This window comes from Hyperolius riggenbachi, chromosome 5 (assembly GCF_040937935.1).
Source record: "Hyperolius riggenbachi isolate aHypRig1 chromosome 5, aHypRig1.pri, whole genome shotgun sequence".
Lineage (NCBI taxonomy): Eukaryota > Metazoa > Chordata > Amphibia > Anura > Hyperoliidae > Hyperolius > Hyperolius riggenbachi.
Window position 1 is genome coordinate 88,962,646 of NC_090650.1, and position 21,508 is coordinate 88,984,153.

The 21,508-nt window shown below is 44.0% G+C and overlaps 1 protein-coding gene across 6 annotated transcripts in view; it reads right to left on the reverse strand.

Annotated features, from left to right (window-relative positions):
- Window positions 1–3,670: 3,670 nt before the first annotated feature.
- LOC137518306 (ATP-binding cassette sub-family B member 5-like) overlaps window positions 3,671–21,508 on the reverse strand; it is a 232,054-nt gene continuing 214,216 nt past the window's right edge. For 5 of the 6 annotated variants that reach the window (XM_068235981.1, XM_068235978.1, XM_068235980.1 and 2 more), the window contains 7 exons: window positions 21,142–21,242; window positions 15,956–16,096; window positions 11,842–11,998; window positions 10,545–10,742; window positions 7,200–7,406; window positions 4,556–4,702; window positions 3,671–4,315 (listed from right to left, as the gene is read on the reverse strand). In XM_068235981.1, the coding sequence (XP_068092082.1) occupies window positions 4,118–4,315; window positions 4,556–4,702; window positions 7,200–7,406; window positions 10,545–10,742; window positions 11,842–11,998; window positions 15,956–16,096; window positions 21,142–21,242 (1,149 nt within the window). In that variant the 3' untranslated portion in view covers window positions 3,671–4,117. Of the gene's footprint in view, window positions 4,316–4,555; window positions 4,703–7,199; window positions 7,407–10,544; window positions 10,743–11,841; window positions 11,999–15,955; window positions 16,097–21,141; window positions 21,243–21,508 lie in introns of those variants that run through there. The other variant, XM_068235983.1, reaches the window with a different exon arrangement.

The window sequence follows — 21,508 nt, forward strand, 5'->3', positions numbered from 1 at the left end:
ATGCCTGGCTAACCTATAATGAGGGCAACTATGCCTGGCTACCTGTACTGGGGGCAACTATACTTGGCTAAACTATACTGGAGGCAACTACACTTGGCTAACCTATACTGGGGGCACCTATACCTGGCTTCCTATACAGGGGGCACCTATACCTACCTACCTCTACTGAGGGTGTTTTTTTGGGGTCGCACTGCTCCTATAGCGCCTGGTGCAAATTGTTGGGTGCTGTGCAATCATTCTAAATTGGGGAAGGAGGTGGTGGTGGTGGTGGGGGGGCATCCTCACAAGTTTGCCTCAGGCAGCAAAAAGTTTAGAGCCGGCACCGTGAATGATCAGAAACAGATGTTTTGTGTCAAAAATCCTGGTATATTTGACAAAATGGCCCATATCCTTTTACTTTTCAGTGTTCAGGAATCAGGAATAGGTGCTCTGTATAGGTGCCAGGAATAGGTGCCTCAATATAGGTAGCCAGGAATAGGTGCTCTGTATAGGTGCCAGGAATAGGTGCCTCAGTATAGGTAGCCAGGAATAGGTGCTCTGTATAAGTAGGTATAAGTAGTGCTCAGTATAGGTAGCCAGGAATAGGTGCTCAAGAATAGGTAGCCAGGAATAGGTGTTCCAGTACAGGTAGCCAGGAATAGGTGCTCTGAATAGGTGCCTCAGTAAAGGTAGCCAGGAATAGGTGCTCCGTATAAGTAGCCAGGAATAGGTGCTCAGTATAGGTAGCCAGGAATAGGTGCTCAGTATAGGTAGCCAGGATTAGGCACTCAAGATAGGTAGCCAGGAATAGGTGTTCCAGTATAGGTAGCCAGGAATAGGTTTTCCAGTATAGGTAGCCAGGAATAGGTGCTTAGTATAGGTAGCCAGATATAAGTGCTCAAGATAAGTAGCCAGGAATAGGTGTTCTTGTATAGGCAGCCAGGAATAGGTGCTCAGTATAGGTATCCAGGAATAGGTACTCAGTATAGGTAGCCAGGCGGAGGAGGAGTGTACTCAACAGTGGGTGAATGAGCTGCGGCTGAGGTCATAAAATACTCATTTCGCCAGGATCCACACACTGCATGTACTTACTTCTTCCTATTCTTGCGTTCCATGTCACAGTAAGAGTTTCGCCTAGGGGGCGCTGTTACTGTGAGATGGAATGCAAGAACAGGAAGAAGCAAGTACATGCAGCGCGTGGATCCCGGCAAAGTGAGTATTTTATGACCCCCTCAGCTACTGTTCGTTCGCCCACCACTGCGCCCTTGCACGCAGCACATGTGCAGGACAAGCGGGCCGCTCAGGGTCGCACATGTGACCACTGCAACCGTGCCCCTATGTCCATGCCTTTAACCTCCCTAGCAGTAAGGACGAACGTGACTCTTCCGGCTAAAAGATGCTGAAAGTGGTAAGGACGAGTCAGGTTCGTCCATGCCGTGAGGGAGATTTAAAACTTCTCTGCTCCACTTTTTTCACTTATATGGGATTGCCTAGGATGGCTGGATGCCTGGCGGCACACTGTGGGTAGTGATCTGCGTTAACATCCAGCCAGTTATCCTAGGGAACCCCACAAGCACAACCGGCGTAGCAGAGAAGTTGCAGGGCTTCCCTGCAGCGATCCCCCGGCTGCTTTGATTTCCCCTCCCTCCTTCCCACTCTCCCTGCAGCGATCCCCTGCCCTCAGCTATCTGCCCTCCCTCCTTCCTACCCTCCCTGCTGCAATCGGGGGGCTCCAACCCCCCCTCCATCCCCCGAGATCACCAGCACGTGAAGTAAGTGAGAATAATTCACCCTGCCTCTTTCCAGCAGGTGGCAGTCACACATCCTCCTCCTCCACCGCAAACAGCTCCATCTACTGTCTTCAGTACCAGGAAGTGGCTTGATAATGTCAAGTCTTGATAAGTCACATCCTGGCACTGTGGACAGTAGACGGGGCTGTACGCAGCAGAGGAGGAGGATATGTGATCGCCTCAGGTCAGAGGCACTGTGAGTAATACTCACTTTCATTCAAGGCGTGGGGGATCTCTGGGGACGGAGGGAGAAGCACCTCTACTGGGGGTACCAATACCTGACTTCCTATACTGTGGCACCTATAGCTTGGCTACATATACTGGCGGCACTTATACCTGGCCACCCCACCTGTACTGCAGCATCTATACCTGCCTACCTATACTGCAGCACCTATACCTGGCTATCTATACTGCGGCACCTATACCTGGCTACCTATACTGTGGCATCTATCCCTGGCTACCTATTCTGGGGGGGGGCCTAAATACCACATTGCAAATAATGTTTTCGAGCCCACAGGTGGGAGTAATTTAGCCTAGAAACTGCCCTGATTGGAAGCCAATGCACACCCTCCATTCTGCACATGGGGGAGACACTTGGTGGCAGGCTTATACTCACCATTGGCGTGCTGATCCCTCATTGTGTATCTCTGATAGCTTCCCCATGATCTTCTTCAATGTCCCTCGGGTGATTTGCTTTTCCCTCAGCGATGACATGTTCCCCGGTGATCGGTGTTGATGATGCTGGGGTCAAGCAGTGTCATCAACATCTGGCGGCAAACAAATTTTTTCCCCCTTGAATGCAATACAATAACCTGTATTGAATTCAATACAGTATATATAAAAATTGATTACAAAAAAATGCTTGAAAATTAATCTAACCACTTTTTGCACAGAAATCCTGGAGAAATTGAACACTAGGGGCTTGATTCACAAAAGGTGCTAACTGTTAGCACGGCTTTTCGTGCGTTTTAGTGTGAAAAACCGGATTTCGCGTGGAAAAACCGTTTTTCGCGCGCAAAAATTTGCGTTTGCGTGTTAAGGCAAATTTTTCACGCGTTACTGTTCCTGTTCACGCGATAACGCAAATTTATTGCGCAAACACGTCCGGTAACGTGTGAAAAATTCACAAATTTTTGTGCACGATAACCGCTATCTGGTAAAATTGCGAACAAAGCACTTTTCACACCGTGCTAACAGTTAGCACCGTTTTGTGAAACAAGCCCACCAAGCAATAAATTACTAAAAATAAGCGTAATACTTTTTTTAACCTACTTTTTAGTACTTCTTCAATTGCTAAGTGCTGAAAATGTATTTAATGTGAACCTGAAGTGACACGTGACATGATAAGATAGGTGAAGCCCCTTCCTGTTTTCCAGTACAGGAAGACTCAAAAAACCTGAGTTGTTATCCATGCTAAAGAGCTTCTCTGAGCTTGTGGACAGCTTGTTGAAGTCAGTTCTGTTTTTCTGAAGAGCTTAAAGGGAACCTAAACTGAGACAGATATGGATTTTTCCTTTTAAAATAATACCAGTTGCCTGACTCTCCTGCTGGTTCTTTGTCTCTAATGCTTTCAGCAACAGCCCCTCAACAAGAATGCAGATCAGAAGGTCTGACTGAAGTCAGACTGGATTAGCTGCATACTTGTTTCAGGTGGGTGATTCAGCCCCTGCTGCAGCCAAAGAGATCAGCAGGACTGCCAGGCAACTGGTATTGTTTAAAAGGAAACAGCCATATCCCTCTCAGTTTAGGTTCCCTTTAAACAGCCAACAAACAGTGAGAGTCAGCTTGAGATAAGGTTTTATAAAAATGTGGATTCTAAACTGCAACTGTGACAGTCTGATGCAATGTAATAAATAAAGCTATATAACTAAAAATAAACAAATGAGACTCTTTGCTACTAATGTTTTATTCATTATCCGTACTACACATACAATCCATTGGCCCATATGCAATTCACTTTTTCTCCTTAGCTTTCCTCTAAGTGATATTTTCAAAATTGTCAATAAAATGCCTTTTAAACCACCAGCAAGCAAGAACATACTCAAAATAATTTTGATAGTTCTTTTTTCACTTACTTTTTGTACTTTTTCAGTTGCAAATTGCTAAAAAGTTATTTTTAATAGAAAATGAAAAAATTATCTCCTGGGAGAAAACTTAGAAGAAAAAGTGAATTTGGATAGGGCCCTATTTGGTAAGAATAAGTCATACTTCCAAAGTATTCCGCTTCTCTCCATTAGTATTTGAACTTGACAGCTGACCTCTTCAAATTCAGCTTCTTCTTAGGACTAGCATCGGTGCATCCACCAAGCTTTAGAATTTTCATTAACACTCATACTTTAATTTTTTAATTAAGTTATTGTTTGTGCTTGTACTAAGTAGTAATATATCCCTCGTTTTGACAGAAGTTGTTGATGGGTTCCATATTCTTTTATGCTGCCGTTCTTCATGACAACGATCAGATCAGCATTCTGGACTGTAGATAGTTTGTGGGCAACCATGATGCAGGTCCGGCCTTTCCTGGCTTGATCGAGAGCTTGTTGTACAACCTATAAACAATTTAAAGATATTTTTTTTCATTAAAGTAGAGTTTTTGAAAGAACAACAAGGGCAGATTTATCAAGGCCAATACAAGAAAAATTGAAGCAAACCTGCTGCAAGAGTGAAACGGATGCCCAGGTTTCTGATTGGCTGCTCTGGGCAGTTGGTCTACTTTCCAGTTCTATGAATGCCTCAAATTTTCTAGTTGTCACTAAGGATGTTTTTGAATGATTGAAACTTGTGTTTACCTTTTCGCTTTCGTTGTCCAGAGCTGAGGTGGCCTCATCAAGCAGTAACAGTTTTGGAGATCTGATAAGAGATCGGGCGATGGCTATCCGCTGCTTCTGTCCTCCTGATAGCTGAGTTCCTTTATCTCCAACTTTTGTGTTGTATTTCTAAGCAAAATATACATGGAAAACTATACAGTTTAAACTTGCTCTTTTGAGTTGTGAGAAAAGGAGTTTGGCTAAGATCATAAGTATTGTTTGGTTACATCCTATTATTATATCTTTATATAGATAGCTAATACATTTATGTACAGTAGCTATTTAGTTCACAGAGCTATACACCTGCATGAATGATTCTGTACAGCAAGAGAACATCTAGATGACATACCTACTGCTACCACTCCTCATTTTCAGAAGTAAGTAATGTAAACATGTATGTCATTAAAGCGGAGCCGAGATGAAAAATTAACTATAACAAGTAACTTGTCTATATATCTTATCTAAAGTTACACAGCAAATCTAGCCACAAATGTGATACAATGAGGGCAGCCATGTTCTGTTTGTCACAGGCTAAGGGCTGGAGATGCTATCAGCTTGCCTGTGTGTAATGTGACAAATTCAGTCCCCTCTCCTCCTCCCCTCTGCCTCTGAAATCTATGGCTAGTAACCTCCTCCTCCTCCTGCCCAGACTGAGCTCCCATAAGCCCTTGCTACATGAGTCTGAGAATGCCAAGGCACTCTAAAAAGCTGTGGGCGAGGCTTGTTTAGTTTATAGGGAATTAGAGTACTAAAACAAAACAAAAAAGGTATTTGGCTTGTGGAATGTCCTATAAACTATATGAAAGGAACACAATTATGCAATGAGTAAAAGTTTATCTCGGATCCACTTTAAGTGGTCTGTTGGTTATAAGACCTGTCAATAAGGATCTGTCACATAGAGAAATGTAACTTAGGGGTCTGTAACTAAATGTCTATCACCATCCTCAGTTTTGGTTGTCAGTTTTGGTTGTCAGAGCCCCCTAAGCCCACAAACCCAGTAAGTGGTATTAGACTCCTTTGTTAGACTCCTTTGTTTCTGCCGTACACCCCCCCCCCCGACCTAAGAGCCGGCTAAATGAGCACCCAGTCCACCCCCCCCCCCTTTCAGGTGTATAGTGGTCCCAAGGACCCCAGCAGACAATTTGACAGGGAACGTCAAACCTCTCTGGCTGGCACACTTCTACATCTATCTATATGCGCCATGTTTTCATCCCCGCCAGAGCCTCTGCTCAGTGACCTGGTATATGTAACTCACGTAATAAGTCTCTGGGTCAAGATGCTTTCCTTGCGTTGAAAGACATCCATGGCTACAATTACTAGGTTATGCCTAATGATGCTGATCCAGGTATTTTATCTGATTGCCATCTGGAGTCAGGAAGGAATTTTTCCCTTTTGGGGCTAATTGGACCATGCCTTGTGGGGTTTTTTTCGCCTGGATCAACAGGGGTATGTGGGGGACGGGCTGGAATTGTACTTTGTACTGGTTGAACTCGATGGACGTATGTCTTTTTTCAACCAAAATAACTATGTAACTATGTAATGAGAAGATGTAGCCAGCGGGTATGATGATGGGAAGCGTGCAGACTGATGGAGGGCCGCACCAGCTAGAGAGATGAGTCCCTCAACTGCTGAATTCTCTGTAGATGCTCTTTTTTTGGACTTTTGTACATCATCTGAACTATACATTATATGCTAAGCTTAGGAGTTTGTTGACTTTTTATATGAGCAAGACGCTGTGCTTTGATGCAGCTTTTGGAATTCTCTCACTTTTCCTAGGCCTGTAAATGCATGTGAGACCCTCAGAATCTTTATTATTTCTAATGTATAAAAGGTGGTGTAGAGCCAAGATTCCAGATAACCCTCCCAAGACCTTAATCCAAAATAACCTCTTTAATTATACTATCAAATATTATAATGCACTGGTACTTAGCCAAAGTCTTTTGTCTCTGTTCCACAGTTGTTTTACTCCTATCTATAGCCTGACGAAGTGGGATATGCCCGCGAAACACGTAGCACTTGTTTGGAGTATGTAAATAAATTATTTTTGTTGAAAAAATCAACAGCATCTTGTGTTTACCTTGGGGAGGTAAGTCCATCGCTAACCCCTCAATTTTTAAAAAAGTTTTATTCCTTTTTTACACTCCTGGCTCCTCTGTACAACTGCACAATTAACATGTCCACCCCTGGTGGAGGGGGATTTGCCCCCTTTTGTTTAGATCTACAGAGAGTGACTTCTTATTCCTGATTGGGGACAGGTCTAATACACCCCACCTGCTTATACAGTGGTTACCTGGACGGTAGCCCAGATTTGTGAGTATAACATTTATACTTACCCTTTCATTTTCACAATTCCAGTACATACTACACTGTATCGGGCTCTCTGTGTCTCCCCTTTTATCCAGATGAAAAACGTCTCAGACATCTATGTAACTATGGCTATTGTAGACTATGCAACTACTCCAGAGCCATGAAAAACAGAGGACCCAGGGTGTGGTTGAGAGCTCCAATACCCTTTGGCAAGAATATTTACATAAAAACAACTATAGTGTTTGTTGCTATTTTGGGTGACTGGTTTTTCTTTAGTCTGGATATGAATATAATGCACTTCTGCCCTTCCTTCCATTACCTCAGGCAGATCTTCTATGAAAGAATGGATGTTGGCAGCTGTGGCGGCCTGCCGTATTTCTTCCATGGACACCAGGCGGGAGTTGTCCCCATAGGCGATGTTCTCAGCGATGCTGCAATCAAACAGCACAGGCTCCTGAGACACAAGGCCAATCTGGGAGCGGAGCCATTGCACATTTAAACATCTTACATCAATGTTATCAAACAACTGCAAGTAAAAAAAAAGTTACAAAGTTACGAACATTTTTAAAATCTAGTACTTTAGCAAAAACCTGATTGAACCAACCATCTTAACTGCAGAAGGTCTGTTTGCTTTCTTTGAATGATGAATAAATTCTAAGTTACACCCTTCATGTTATAAATCTGAGTGCCTCAACACATCACTGTTCACAATACAGAGCTCAGGGATGAAAGATGGTGAGGCTCAAAGCATAGTATTCAATGTACCTCCTACTTTATTTGCACAGCAATTACTTAATTACGAGACAATCTGAAAATGTGTCCTGCTATCTTATCAGTTAGCTCCAGTGAAGTATAAACATGCCTTTGAATGACATTAAAAACTTTCCCCCCACGCGTACGAATTTCTCCGTCCCTTTTTCCATCCTTTAACCCCCAGGGACGGAGAAATCCGTGCTTTGCGCACTCCCACCGCTGTCCGCGCTCCCGCTCCTAAACATGCCGCCCGCCGCTAGTAAACACGCCGCCACACGCTCGCCCGGAGATCAATGAACGGGAAAATCCATTCCCGTTCGTTGATCTAAGCCCCGCAATGATCCGCTGCTCTCCGATGGGCAGCGCGATCATTGTGATCTTACCCAGCCTCCAAGTACTTCCTCCAAGCTTACGGAAGGACGCTTGGAGGTCGCATTAAAACAAAAAGTTACTGTGGCCATCTTGTGGCCAAATAGTAGAACTACACCCTACACATTTTTCACATACAAATAAATTACTTTTACACAAAAAAAATAACTCATTACCTCCCACACTCCCAATTTTTTTTTTTGTAATTAAAAAAAAATAAAAAAATGTACAATAAAAAAAATACATAAATAGTTACCTTAGGCCTTAGGGACTGAACTTTTTAAATATTTATGTCAGGAGGGTACAACACTGTTACTTTATAAACTATAGGCTTGTAATTAGGGATGGACGCAAAACTGAAAAAAATGCACCTTTATTTCCAAATAAAATATTGGCGCCAAACATTGTGATAGGGACAATTTTATAACAGTTTTATAACCGGGACAAAAGGGCAAATACATTTCATGGGTTTTAATTACAGTAGCATGCATTAATTAAAAACTTTAATGGCCGAAACCTGAAAAATAATAAATTTTTTCCCAGATTTTTCCTATTTTCCCATTAAAACACATTTAGAATAAAATAATTCTTGGCATAATGTCCCACCTAAAGAAAGCCTAATTAGTGGTGGAAAAAACAAGATATAGATCGTTTAATTGTGATAAGTAATGATAAAGTTATAGACGAATGAATGGAAGGAGCGCTGAAAGGTGAAAATTGTTCTGGTGGTCAGGGGGTAAACCCCCTCAGTGGTGAAGTGGTTAAACCAGTCTTCTTATGTTTTCTATTCTTTTTTTGCTGTATTTAATGTTGTCGGGCAAACATTTAATTTTGAGTTTAATACCATTTTTAAGGAAGCTATAAATCACACGTTGATAGGCAGATTCAACCAAGAGACAAGCAAACTGTAACGATTGTGGCATTCTCTCCGTGATCAGCGCACAGGACGTGCGCTGACACTGCGGAAATCCTCCACAAGCGTATAATTTGAAGGAACCCAGCAAAAGGCGCAACGCAAAAGGGAAATTCCTGTCGACAGGTGGAGCTGTGGAGTGCAGAGGAACAGCTCCTCTGCCCTGCCACAGACGCTAGACAGGAATTGTACGAAGGGAAGAAACACAGGGCAAGATAGCGCTGAAAGACAGAGATCAAAGCGACAGAGGGTATGTGTGTCCACCAATCTAGTCGCCACCCTGCGACGATGAATACACAACCATGAAGATAAGGTGAGAAGGCAATCGCAGGAGATGGCGATTGCTAACAGTGACACAAGACAGAATAAGCACAGAGGAGGAATGTATGTGTGTGCACCAATCTAGTCGCCAACCTGCGACGGTGGACACACAAAAAAGGAAACCGAGTGAGAACGCAATCGCCTGAGAAGCGATTGCGAATGAGATTGAGCAAAGGGACAGATTGTATGTGTGTGCACCAATCTAGTCGCCAACCCGCGACGGTGCATATACAACAGCAGATATGAAGTAGGAACGCAATCGCGAGAGAGGAGATTGCCAGAGATGACACAAGGCTACAGCAAGGCAGAGCACGAGAGTAGCAAAGGCACAGCAAATCATACAATGAGAAGATAAGGAAAATAACAAACGCTAACTAAACGCGAACACCGCACTCATTCGCAACAGCGAACGCGTTTACTGCGTGGTCTCCGCGTGTTAAGCACAACAGAGACAAGCACGCCTAACTAACCACCGACAGACAAACATGAAGCATAGGACGCGAGCGCTTGCTTAACGGTTACCTCACCGAGCCTCCAGCAAGCGTTCGTATCAGACAAGACAGATACACGAAAAAAGGGATAAGTGAAAGATACGATCCACTGCTCTTTCCGCCAGAGCAAGTGCGATCCAAGTAAGAAACAAAGCTTGCAGGATCCCCTACTCTTTCCGCCAGAGCAAGTGCGATCCAAGTATAGCAAGATAGCTTTAGCAGGATCCACTGCTCTTTCTGTCAGAGCGAGTGTGATCCAAGTATAGAAACAGAGCGAGCTGAATCCACTGCTCTTTCCGCCAGAGCAAGTGCGATCCAAATATAGCAAGGGAGACAGAACAGGCAATACAAATAATACAATCCTAACTGCACTAGCAAGGTTGCCTAGCGCAGTCCCAGGAATTACTCTAAGCTAATCTTCAAACGAAAAGCATGGCTGACACTCCAGGAGTGTTTCACAGGACAAACCCTTATGACCAGCGACTTACTGTCGAATCACATGGTATATATAGAGCAAGCCTACAAAGGATGTGGCTAGGCAATTTGCATGACAAACATATGCAAATTCCTCAGCAGCAGCAAGCTGCAAAACTGACAAAAGGTCTCTCTTCCAGAGACCTGCAGAATGCAGACTTGAACAGTGGTCAAAAAGCTGCCTGCCTGCGCAGGCAGCTGAGCGGATCATTACACAAACTCTACCAATGGCTACGCAGACAAGACTCACCACTGCACCCTGGAAAGGATCATAGAACCTCTGCAGAAGCTGCACTGGCAAACGTTTAGCAAAACTACTAATGGCTATGTAGACAAGACTTACCACTGCTCCCTGGAGGGGATCATAGAACCTCTGTAGAAGCTGCACAGCGGTACTCTTCCCACAGCCACTGCTGCCCACAAATGCCAAAGTTTGGCCACTGGATATCCTCAAGGACAATTCCTGTAAGACCGGCACATCTGGACGAGATGGATACTTGAAGGAAACATCACAGAATTCTACGTTTCCTTGATCATTATCCTATTTTGATTGTAGTCATGAAATGAAAATTGAATGGGGCACATTTCAATAAGTGTACTTCTATGCAGAGAGATAAAATGCTGACATACATGTTATTGTATATTAGGCCCGGTTCAGATTTGCGTTTTTTTGCGGAGCCTGCCGTACGGATCCTGCCATCTGGATCCTGGAAGACCGTCCATTTTTACAGCCAGTGTGCTGTAAAACATTTGTTTTCCATAGGTTCCTATTGTGCTGCAAAACCTTCCGTTTCTGTTCCGCTGAGTGAAACGGTCCGGAAAATTGGGTCCTGTCAGTGGAACGGACCACGAAACCGTACAGCTGGTTCCATTGGCAAAAGCTAATGTGAACCGAGCTGTACTCTAAATAAGGCCCGGTTCACACTTGCGGTTCTCTGCCAAACGGACCGGATGACCTGACCGGATCGGGACCGGATCCGGATCGGAACCGTACGGTTCTGATCCGGATCCGATCCGGATCCGGTCAGGTTGCATCAGGTGTTCATCAGGATGCGATCCGGATCCGTTTGGCAAAAGTTAGTACAAACCAAATAAAAATGTTGGGGTCTGGGAGGTCAGCAGAAGGGGGACCTGTGGAATCAGGCCCTCCGCTGTTTAGCACTCACCTCCACCTCCGACATGCTGCCAACATCTCCAGCTCGTTTAAAGTCACTGCTGCTCCACTCCAAAATGCTTGCCCATGTGTCCCCATCCAAAATCGCCGCAACAATCCGCATAGGAAGTGGGGTAGAACATCCGGATTTTTAGCCAGTGTGTTGTGCGCTCTCCGGTTCTCATAGCTTTGTATTGGCCGGATGGTGCAGTCCGGCTCCGCCCCGGCTACGGCTGCCGGAGGAGCCGGACCAAAAAATAGCGCATGTTGGAACGGACGCCGGAGTCCGGATCCGGTCCGGATCCGGTCCGGCAGAACGGAAACATGTGAACGGACGCATAGGCTTTCATTGCTATGCCGTGCGTCCGTTCCGTCCGTTCTGCAAGCGGTCCGGCTCCGGCATGGCGATTCCGGACGGCCACCGCTAATGTGAACCGGGCCTTAGGGATGGAAAATGGCAAAATACAGGAAATGGTTATTAACTTACTGGTCTCAGTCCCTGCAGACTGTAGCTGTCTATAGCTGGCTCTCTGTCAAACAAGGCAAACAGGTGGGAAGCCGCAGATTTGGCTTTGGCGTAGTCTGGTGCAAAGGATAAAGTCTGTCCTACTGATATAGCACCATATGTCAGAATGACAAACACACTGTAGGGAAAACAGAGCAAGAAAAAATATTAATAATTTGGAGGATATAATCAATTATAGTACAGATACATAAAGGAGTCAGGGGCCCATATGCAATTAACTTTTTCTCCTGCGTTTTCTCCTAGGTGGTATTTTCACATCTTGCAATAAAATGCCCTTTAAACCACCAGTAAGCAAGAAAATACTCTAAATTGTTTTGACAGTACTTTATCATCAACTGTTTGGAACTTTTTTTTAATTGCACAGTGCTGAAAAATTATTTCAAATACAAGCTGAAAAATTATTTCAAATACAAGATGAAAAATTATCTCCTAGGAGAAAACTCAGGAGAAAAAATGAATTGCATATCGGCCATGGTCTTACAAAGTAAGAGTTAACTGCTTTCAGACCACGCTGATTGAAATCTATGCTCTCTGGCATCTGTTATCTTTTCCAGGACGTAGATTTCAATCATTCCCGCTGCATACTCCTGCGGCTGCCGCCGTTCGCGCTGCTCTCGCTGCTGCAGCCCCCTATGCTGTCGGTATGACGGCAGAGCTCCCTGAGCTGGTCAGGAGCCGATTTCATTGGCTCCTGGCCCCGTGATCACTGTGCGCCCATCACATTGGCCAGGCGCGGAGCTAGGGGGGGTCGGGGTAGGACAAGTGCCCCGGGGCGCCTGGTCCCCGAGGGCGCCCTCAGCCTGGCTGAGCTGCGGGTTTTTTTTTTTTTTTGCGTTGCAGCGGAGGGGAGGGGAGCAGCGCAGAGAAGAGAGAGAGCTGTGCGGACGGTGGGGAAGGGGGGCCATATCCCCCCTCCTTCCCTCACCTTAGGTGTTCTCCCTCCCTCGCTGTCCCCTCCAATGTCCGGGTGGCTCAGGCTGGCAGCGGCGGGCGGAACTCACCTCCGTCTTGCTCCAGCGCCGGCCGGAAGTTCGAGTGCGCAGCCGCTGCTCTGGTCTGGACCAGACCAGAGTAGTGGCAGATCCATCCGGCGCTGCGACGAGACGGAGGTAAGTTCCGCCCGCCGCTGCCAGCCTGAGCCACCCGGACATTGGAGGGGACAGCGAGGAAGGGAGAGCAGCTCTTCTCTGCGCTGCTCCCCTCCTGCTGGGGAGGGGGACACCTGGCTACCTACTCTGGGCACATATACCCCTGGCTACATATACTGGACATATATCCCTGGCTACCTACTCTGGGCACATATACCCCTGGCTACCTACTCTGGGCACATATACCCCTGCCTACATATACTGGGCATATACCCCTGGCTACCTACTCTGGGCACATATACCCCTGGCTACCTACTCTGGGCACATATACCCCTGGCTACCTACTCTGGGCACATATACCCCTGGCTACCTACTCTGGGCATATATACCCCTGCCTACATATACTGGGCATATACCCCTGGCTACCTACTCTGGGCACATATACCCCTGGCTACCTACTCTGGGCATATATACCCCTGGCTACCTACTCTGGGCATATATACCCCTGGCTACCTACTCTGGGCACATATACCCCTGGCTACCTACTCTGAGCACATATACCCCTGGCTACCTACTCTGGGCACATATACCCCTGGCTACCTACTCTGGGCACATATACCCCTGCCTACATATACTGGGCATATACCCCTGGCTACCTACTCTGGGCACATATACCCCTGGCTACCTACTCTGGGCACATATACCCCTGGCTACCTACTCTGGGCACATATACCCCTGGCTACCTACTCTTGGCACATATACCCCTGCCTACATATACTGGGCATATACCCCTGGCTACCTACTCTGGGCACATATACCCCTGGCTACCTACTCTGGGCACATATACCCCTGGCTACCTACTCTGGGCACATATACCCCTGGCTACCTACTCTGGGCACATATACCCCTGCCTACATATACTGGGCATATACCCCTGGCTACCTACTCTGGGCACATATACCCCTGGCTACCTACTCTGGGCACATATACCCCTGCCTACATATACTGGGCATATACCCCTGGCTACCTACTCTGGGCACATATACCCCTGGCTACCTACTCTGGGCACATATACCCCTGCCTACATATACTGGGCACATATACCCCTAACTACATATACTGGGTACATATACCCCTGGCTACATATACTGGGCATTTATACCCCTGGCTACATATACTGGGCACATATACCTCTGGCTACATATACTGGGGACACATACCCCTGCCTACATATACTGGGCACATATACCCCTGGCTACCTGTTCTGTGGACATCTCTACCCCTGGCTACCTGTTCTGGGGACATCTATACTGCTGGCCACCTATTCTGGGGACACCTATAGACCTGGGGCTACCTATTTTTGGGCAAGCATTGCTGTCAGATTGAGTGTATTTTGGGGAACTGCTGCCAGGTGAGAGGTGTCTACCATATTAAGGGGACATTCTGCCTATTTATGTGAAATGCTGTCTATTTATGTGCCTCATGACTGCTGAATTTGTCTTGTTGGGGGCCTCATGATTTGTTGGGGGCCTCAAGATCGCTGAATTTGTCTTGTTAGGGGCCTCATGATTGCTGAATTTGTCTTGTTAGGGGCCTCATGATTGCTGAATTTGTCTTGTTGGGGGCCTCAGGATTGCTAAATTTGTCTTGTTGGGGGCCTCATGTTTGCTCATGATTGCGGAATTTGTCTTGATGGGGGTGGGGGGCTCATGATTGCTGAATTTGTCTTGGAACATGCTGGAAGGTACATACTGAGGGAGGGTGGGTGAGCGTGAGCCTGCTAACCTCCATGTACATTTGAAGGGGCGTGACCAAATGTGGAGTACCCATAACCACGCCCACATTTGGTCACGACCCTTCACCTTAGGGGGCGCATTAATAGTCTTTGTCCCCGGGCGCTGAAAACCCTAGCTACGCCTCTGACATTGGCTCACAGTGATCATAGGCTCAGGAGCCAAAGAAATAGGCTCCTGACTGGCTCAGGGAGCTCTGGCATCACAGCGATGGCAGAGCGAGGGGCCTACAGCAATGGGAGAGCTCCATGAATGGTGGTAGCTGCGGGTCCTTGTGTTGCAATGTTGACAAGCGCCGTTTTTTCAATCAAACCAGCCGTCTCTGTTCCTTAAGGGGGCAGAGACTGCTGGTATGGAAGTGGTTAACCATTTACTGCATCCAAGGCAGTATACCTACGTCCGGCAGGACTTCAGTTCCTGCACAGGGACGTAGATAGTCTTAGCATTCTAATTCTAACAACTTCTCTACCTAAAGCATTCTAATGGGACGGCACATGCGGATGCAGAGTAGTAGACAACTAACCAGTGAACAAAGTAGAGACCAAAGTATATTCCATAAGCACCGCACCACTCAAAAAGGAGGACACTGGGGTACAAAAAGGAGGGCAGAGACAGACACATGGGGGACAGAGAAAGACACAGGGGACAAACGTGGTATAAGTGGGGGTGCATCTTATAGTCAGGAGCATCTTATAGTCAAAAAATATGGTATCCAGGACACTAGAAACTCTGCTGTGTTCCCCAGGGCCCTTGCATAATTTGTGTGAATGCATTGCAACTTACCTGTCCTGGCATGCTGCTCCGTCCGTGCTCTCCATCTTCATCCCGCTACCTGTCTTGTCTCAATGACCTGGCGTATGGTATGCATAATAACGGCACCGCATCGCTCGGGGGGCCCTGGGGCATGTGCCCCCTTTGCCTTAATGGTAGTGCTGGCCCTGATACTGATGCCAGAATGTTCAGTAGGACTGCCAGGGAACTGGAGTTGTTTAAAAGGTAATACATATGGCACCAGCCATATTCCTCTCTCTTTAGGTTTCCTTTAATTGAACAAACTAAGAGGTCTAGTATCCCACGTTGAGTGTAAGGGAGAAACTCTAAATGTCTCATATGGACAACACAGTGTTTTTCTGCTTTCACATACCGTATTTTCTCACATAATTCCAATACGTCCTGCTGCTGTGTGATACTTACAGAAAGACTTCTTCCACAGTCATCCTTCCAGCTCCAATCAAATAAGCCCCATATCGAAAACTTACAGCGTGGGCAAAGAAAACGAAAGACTGACTAAAGCCAAAACATATGCCATATATCTGAGCTTTACGCTGTGAATATCTATGAAAAAGGAAAAAGGAATTTTTTGTAAGCCACATTTAAATAAGAGACTCTAATTAAATAAACTGGAAAAGTGAATACAAAACTAAAAAAAAAGTATTAAATCACAGTGTGACAACAAGCATGAGTATACAGATATCTGATTAGTGAGTATTCCTGTTACACAACTATAGCATAAACACTAACAAAGAACTATTTGTATCTGATTATTGATCCTGAACTATAGGAACAAATATTATTGTACCTCAGGGCGTAACTTGCATATGTCGCCGCCCCCTCCTGCAAAATGTGGGAGAAACCCCCTCCCCTCCTTGTAGGAAACAGTAAAAAAGGGCGCAGGTGGCTAGTGGACAAATCGGGCGCCGCCATTCACTCCCAAAATAATTATCGTTTACTGGGCGCCGAACAGGAAAAAAGGGCGCCCGAGAATAATAATGTTTTCCAACGGCGCCCAAAGATTTTTCATGTTTTATAACTGCTTGTGATGATTTACGTTTCCTATTTCAATAAAACATTATTTTAAAACTTATCCCTTAGTGTTTGTAAAACATTATTATTCACGAAACAAAGCGATCAGTACGTAACGTAAATTGTACTATATTTTATCCCTTACTGCTTTAAAACATTATTCTACACACAATACAGTGATTACTAAGGAGGGTCTTAGGTTTAGGCACCATCAGGGGGTCTTAGGTTTAGGCACCAACAGGGGGTCTTAGGTTTAGGCACCAACAGGGGGGTCTTAGGTTTAGGCACCAACAGGGGGGACTTAGGTTTAGGCACCAACAGGGGGATCTTAGGTTTAGGCACCAACAGGGGGATCTTAGGTTTAGGCACCAACAGGGGGGTCTTAGGTTTAGGCACCAACAGGGGGTCTTAGGTTTAGGCACCAACAGGGGGGTCTTAGGTTTAGGCACCAACAGGGGGGTCTTAGGTTTAGGCACCAACAGGGGGGTCTTAGGTTTAGGCACCAACAGGGGGTTCTAGGGGTTAGGGGTAGGTACAGGGAGGGTTACTTAGAATTTTTTTTTTAAACGTTATTATACGTTTCACTATTTAAACGGAAGATTAACGTTTTTACAATTGCCGATTTCATGCACATTATTTAATGATTTATAACTTTATAAAACATTAATTTTAAACGAAATACAGTACAATTTATTTTTAAACGTTATCCATGCTTATCGTTTAAAACCCCGCGCCCTTTTTTCCTAGCGCCCCTTTTTAACGTACGCCTCCTTGTGTGGCATACATCAAAAAAGGGCGCCTGGAAAAAATGCAGCATGGTGTAGCTGAAATTTAATGATTTTGTCAATAACCGTATTTTATTGTATCTTGTAATAAAAAAAATCTGAAAATATTGTTTATAAAACGGAAAACAATAATATACCGGTATGTATAATTGTATAATATTGTGTATAACCTTCTTTTATCATTTCTTAATGTAATAAATCTGAAAATATCATTTAAAACACTGAAACGATAATATATGTATAATCGTTATTATTGTATAATGTTGTGTATAGCCTTAATTTATCATTTCTTCATGTAATAAAATCTGAAAATATTGTTTACCATAATGAAAAAAATATATATAGGTACATTCGTTATAACTATAGTAAAACATTAGTAAATATTAGTAACATTTTACTACAACTAAACCTAACCCTACTCTCACACAGTACCCTCCCTCTACCTTTCCCTAACACTTAGAGCCCCCTGGTGGTGCCTAACCCTAAGACCCCCCTGGTGGTGCCTATCCCTAAAACTCCCATATCGGTTATCAAAATATTTTTTAAATCGATATATTTATTGTAGTTATAAACTCCCCTAGTAGTGCCTAACCCTAAAACTCCCATATTGTTTATCAAATAATTGTTTTAATCGATATATTTAGTTATAAACGTCCCCAGTAGTTCCAAACCCTAAAACTCCTATATCGTTTATCAAATAATTTTTTTAAATCCATATATTTACTGTAGTTATAAACTCCCCTAGTATTGCCTAACCCTAAAACTCCCATATCTTTTATCAAATAATTTTTTAAATCGATATTTTTAGTTATAAACTTCCCCAGTAGTTCCAAACCCTAAAACTCCTATATCGTTTCTCAAATATTTTTTTTAAATCCATATATTTAGTTAATTGAGGAATTTTGTATTTTCCACTAAATATCGCTTTAGTTCTGAAACTTTACGTAGATAGAAACAATAACTATAGTAAATATGTTTGTAAACGTTATTATATGGTAAGTATGTTTGTAAATTTTATTATTCACCGGACGCCCAAATTTCCTGTTGGGCGCACATAAAACGATATTTAACATGAGAGTGAATGGCGTTGCCCTTTTTGTCCACTTGCCTCATTCACCCAAATTTCCTGCTTCCCCTTGTGTGAGCTAGTTAAAAAACAGAAAAAAAAATGGTTCCTAGTTTGCACTCTTGAACTCTCCTTCAACCACTCCAGAAGCAGAGCTGGCGCAGCAGAGTTTCATACCCGGTAGCAGGACAGGTCCACCTCACCACCTTGTGGCTACCAACACTGTATGTCATGTGACAGACATGTACACAGAGGCATGAGGAGGACTCGGCCTTCTGGCGCTGCTTTGCACCTCAGGACTGGGTCCCCACCCAGGCCCTGGGTTCCTCTATGATGAAATTGGTTGAGGGGGGAGGACTATTGTTAGGGGCATATTTGACCTAATTTTAAAGAAACATCTAATGACAGGGATATGAGACTATGGCCCATATGCAATTCACTTTTTCACTTGAGTTTTCTCCTAGGAGATAATTTTTCATCTTTGATTTAAAATAACTTTCCAGCACTTTTCAACTAAAAGAGTACCAAAAAGTAAATGAAAAAGCACTATCAAAATTATTTTGAGTATTTTCTTGCTTTCTGGTGGCTTAAAATGCATTTTATTGACAAATTTAAAAATATCACCTTGGAGAAAACTCAGGTGAAAAATTGAATTGCATATGGGCCTATCACTTTTATTTTCCTTTAAGATGTAGCCTATCTTTCACGCTGGGCTATTGATAGCAACTGAAAAAGTACTATAATGTAGGTTTTATTGTTAAAGTGTTAAAAAAAATCTACTGTAAGAAAATTCAGGAGAAAAGTTAATTGAATAAGGGCTCATGTTTCTTGTTAGACCACACACAGCCCACGTGGGGGTGCATTGGTGCACATGGCATCTGTAGGTTACATTTGGTGCACATGGCATCTGTAGGAAGGCACCATTAATGATGAACGATATACCGTATTTTTTTCGGACTATAAGATGCTCCTGACTTTAAGGTTAGAGGACAAAACCACACCTAGGTTTAGAGGACAAAAACAGGGGAAAAAATATATACTAAACCTGTTGCATCCATGGTAAAGCAGCATCTTGTGGATTATGCACCCTTTGTACCTCCTCTGTCCCCCTTGTGCCCCCCATGTGTGCGCCTCTGTTCTCCTTGTGTCCTCCCCTATGCCCCCTTGTGTCCTCCTCTATGCCCCTTTATGTACCCCTAGGTCCTCTGTTTGTCCCTCTGTGTCCTCCTCTGGATGAGCACAGTACAGGGAGTTCCCGACATTGTGGCGGGTTGGAGGTTCGTATCGGCAGGTGTTCACAAGTCAGGAACTCCATGCATTTGGACTATAAGACACAGTGACTTTTTTCCCTTACTTTTGTGGGAGAAAAAGTGAGTCTTATCGTCCAAAAAATACAGTACATAGTTTTGAGCAATATATGATGCCTATAGAATATGTCTGAATATGTATTTAGCGAAAGCCTTGCTCTTTTCAGCAAGGTAATGCTAATCCAAATTCTGCATGTATTACAACAACACAGATTCATAAAAAAAGACTCTGGATGCTAAAATGACCTGCCTGCAGTCCATAACTGTCACTCACTAAAAACATCTAATGCATTATAGAAGGAAAGGTACATCAAAAGAAACATCAAACTGTTGAGCAGTTGAAAATCTACAGTATATTAGGTACTGACAACATTTCAGTTTCAAAATTCTTAAAAACTATAGGATCTGGTCTCTTCCATGTTTAGATCTTTTGTTGTTAAATCTCTATTTCAGGCTCAAATGTTTTTCTTAGATGTGTGTAGGTACTCAGTTGTAGGCCTTGTTCATGACTATTTAGAAGTTCCTTGACTAGCTTATGCCAAACAAATCCTTTGCAAAATACTTGATTCGGAGTCCAGACAATGCATTGCTCCCAACTGTCCATTTTCCAGACAGACAGTCCCTCTTTGGGAATCAAATCCCTCTTTCTCCCTAATTTGTCCCTCTTTCTGGACTCATGTACAGATCTGAGTAAACATGTATTTTTCTACTGAAAATGCGTTTAATGTATGTTTAATATGATGATAGAGAGGACCAGTGTGGTCTGAATTGTAACCCTGCTTTTGAAATCTTTTTGGGATTGATGACTAGAGGTGTGGCATGATTAGGGGTGTGTCTTAAAGTGTCCTTCTTTCTCATCTCAAAAAGTTGCAAGGTATGGTCCAAAAATGTGCTCCCTTCCTGTACCATTGTCTGATATAGACTGAAATCTCCTCAGACAGATTCAGACACTGTACCCTTGCAGTCTAAACAAAATGATACAGTCCAGACACCTGCAGCTGCCCCACCCAAAGTGCCTGAAATTTGACTATCTCAGCAGAGAGAACAAAAAACAATTTAAACTATGGTTGCTGCTTACATAATATCATATTTCTAAAAGAGCAAATATATGGCAGCTTGCAACTGATGCTTGATCATCATTATAATTCACCTGCACTGACAATACACGTCACCTAAAATGACTGCTATATCTTAAAGTCAAAAGGTTCCACTATTGTACCAAACATAATGAAACTTTTCTGGCGATCTGAGGATCCTTAGAAAAACATAAAGTAATAAACAGCTGATATTATAGTGTACCTATGCTGCATTAAAAAAAAAATAACAGACAAGCGTAGCATAGCCAAATAAAAACATTTTGGATCATAAAAATATACATAAAGGTGAGAATAAATGGTCCAGGATAGGGCAGTAACTGACTTGAAGGGCTTCTGTAAGCTTTCAGTGTAATTCTTCTCAAATGTCCTCTCTCTCGTTAGGGATACAACAGTTCTGATATTATCCACAGCTTCAACTGCAATCTGTTGGTTATAAGAAAAACAGCACAGCTGAGATGTTTCAGGAAGCTTAATGAATCTAAACTTTAAGGCTGCTTTCACAGTGGGACGTTACAGGCGCACGTTAGAGCAGTCTGTAACGCACCCCACCGCACAGCAATGAAAAATCAATGGGCTGTTCACAGTGCCCACGTTGCGTTACACAGTAACGCTGCACGTTGCTTTGAAGTGCAGCATACTGTGCGTTCTAGTGGCTTAAGCTGCGTTAGACTGATTGCACATGCTCAGTA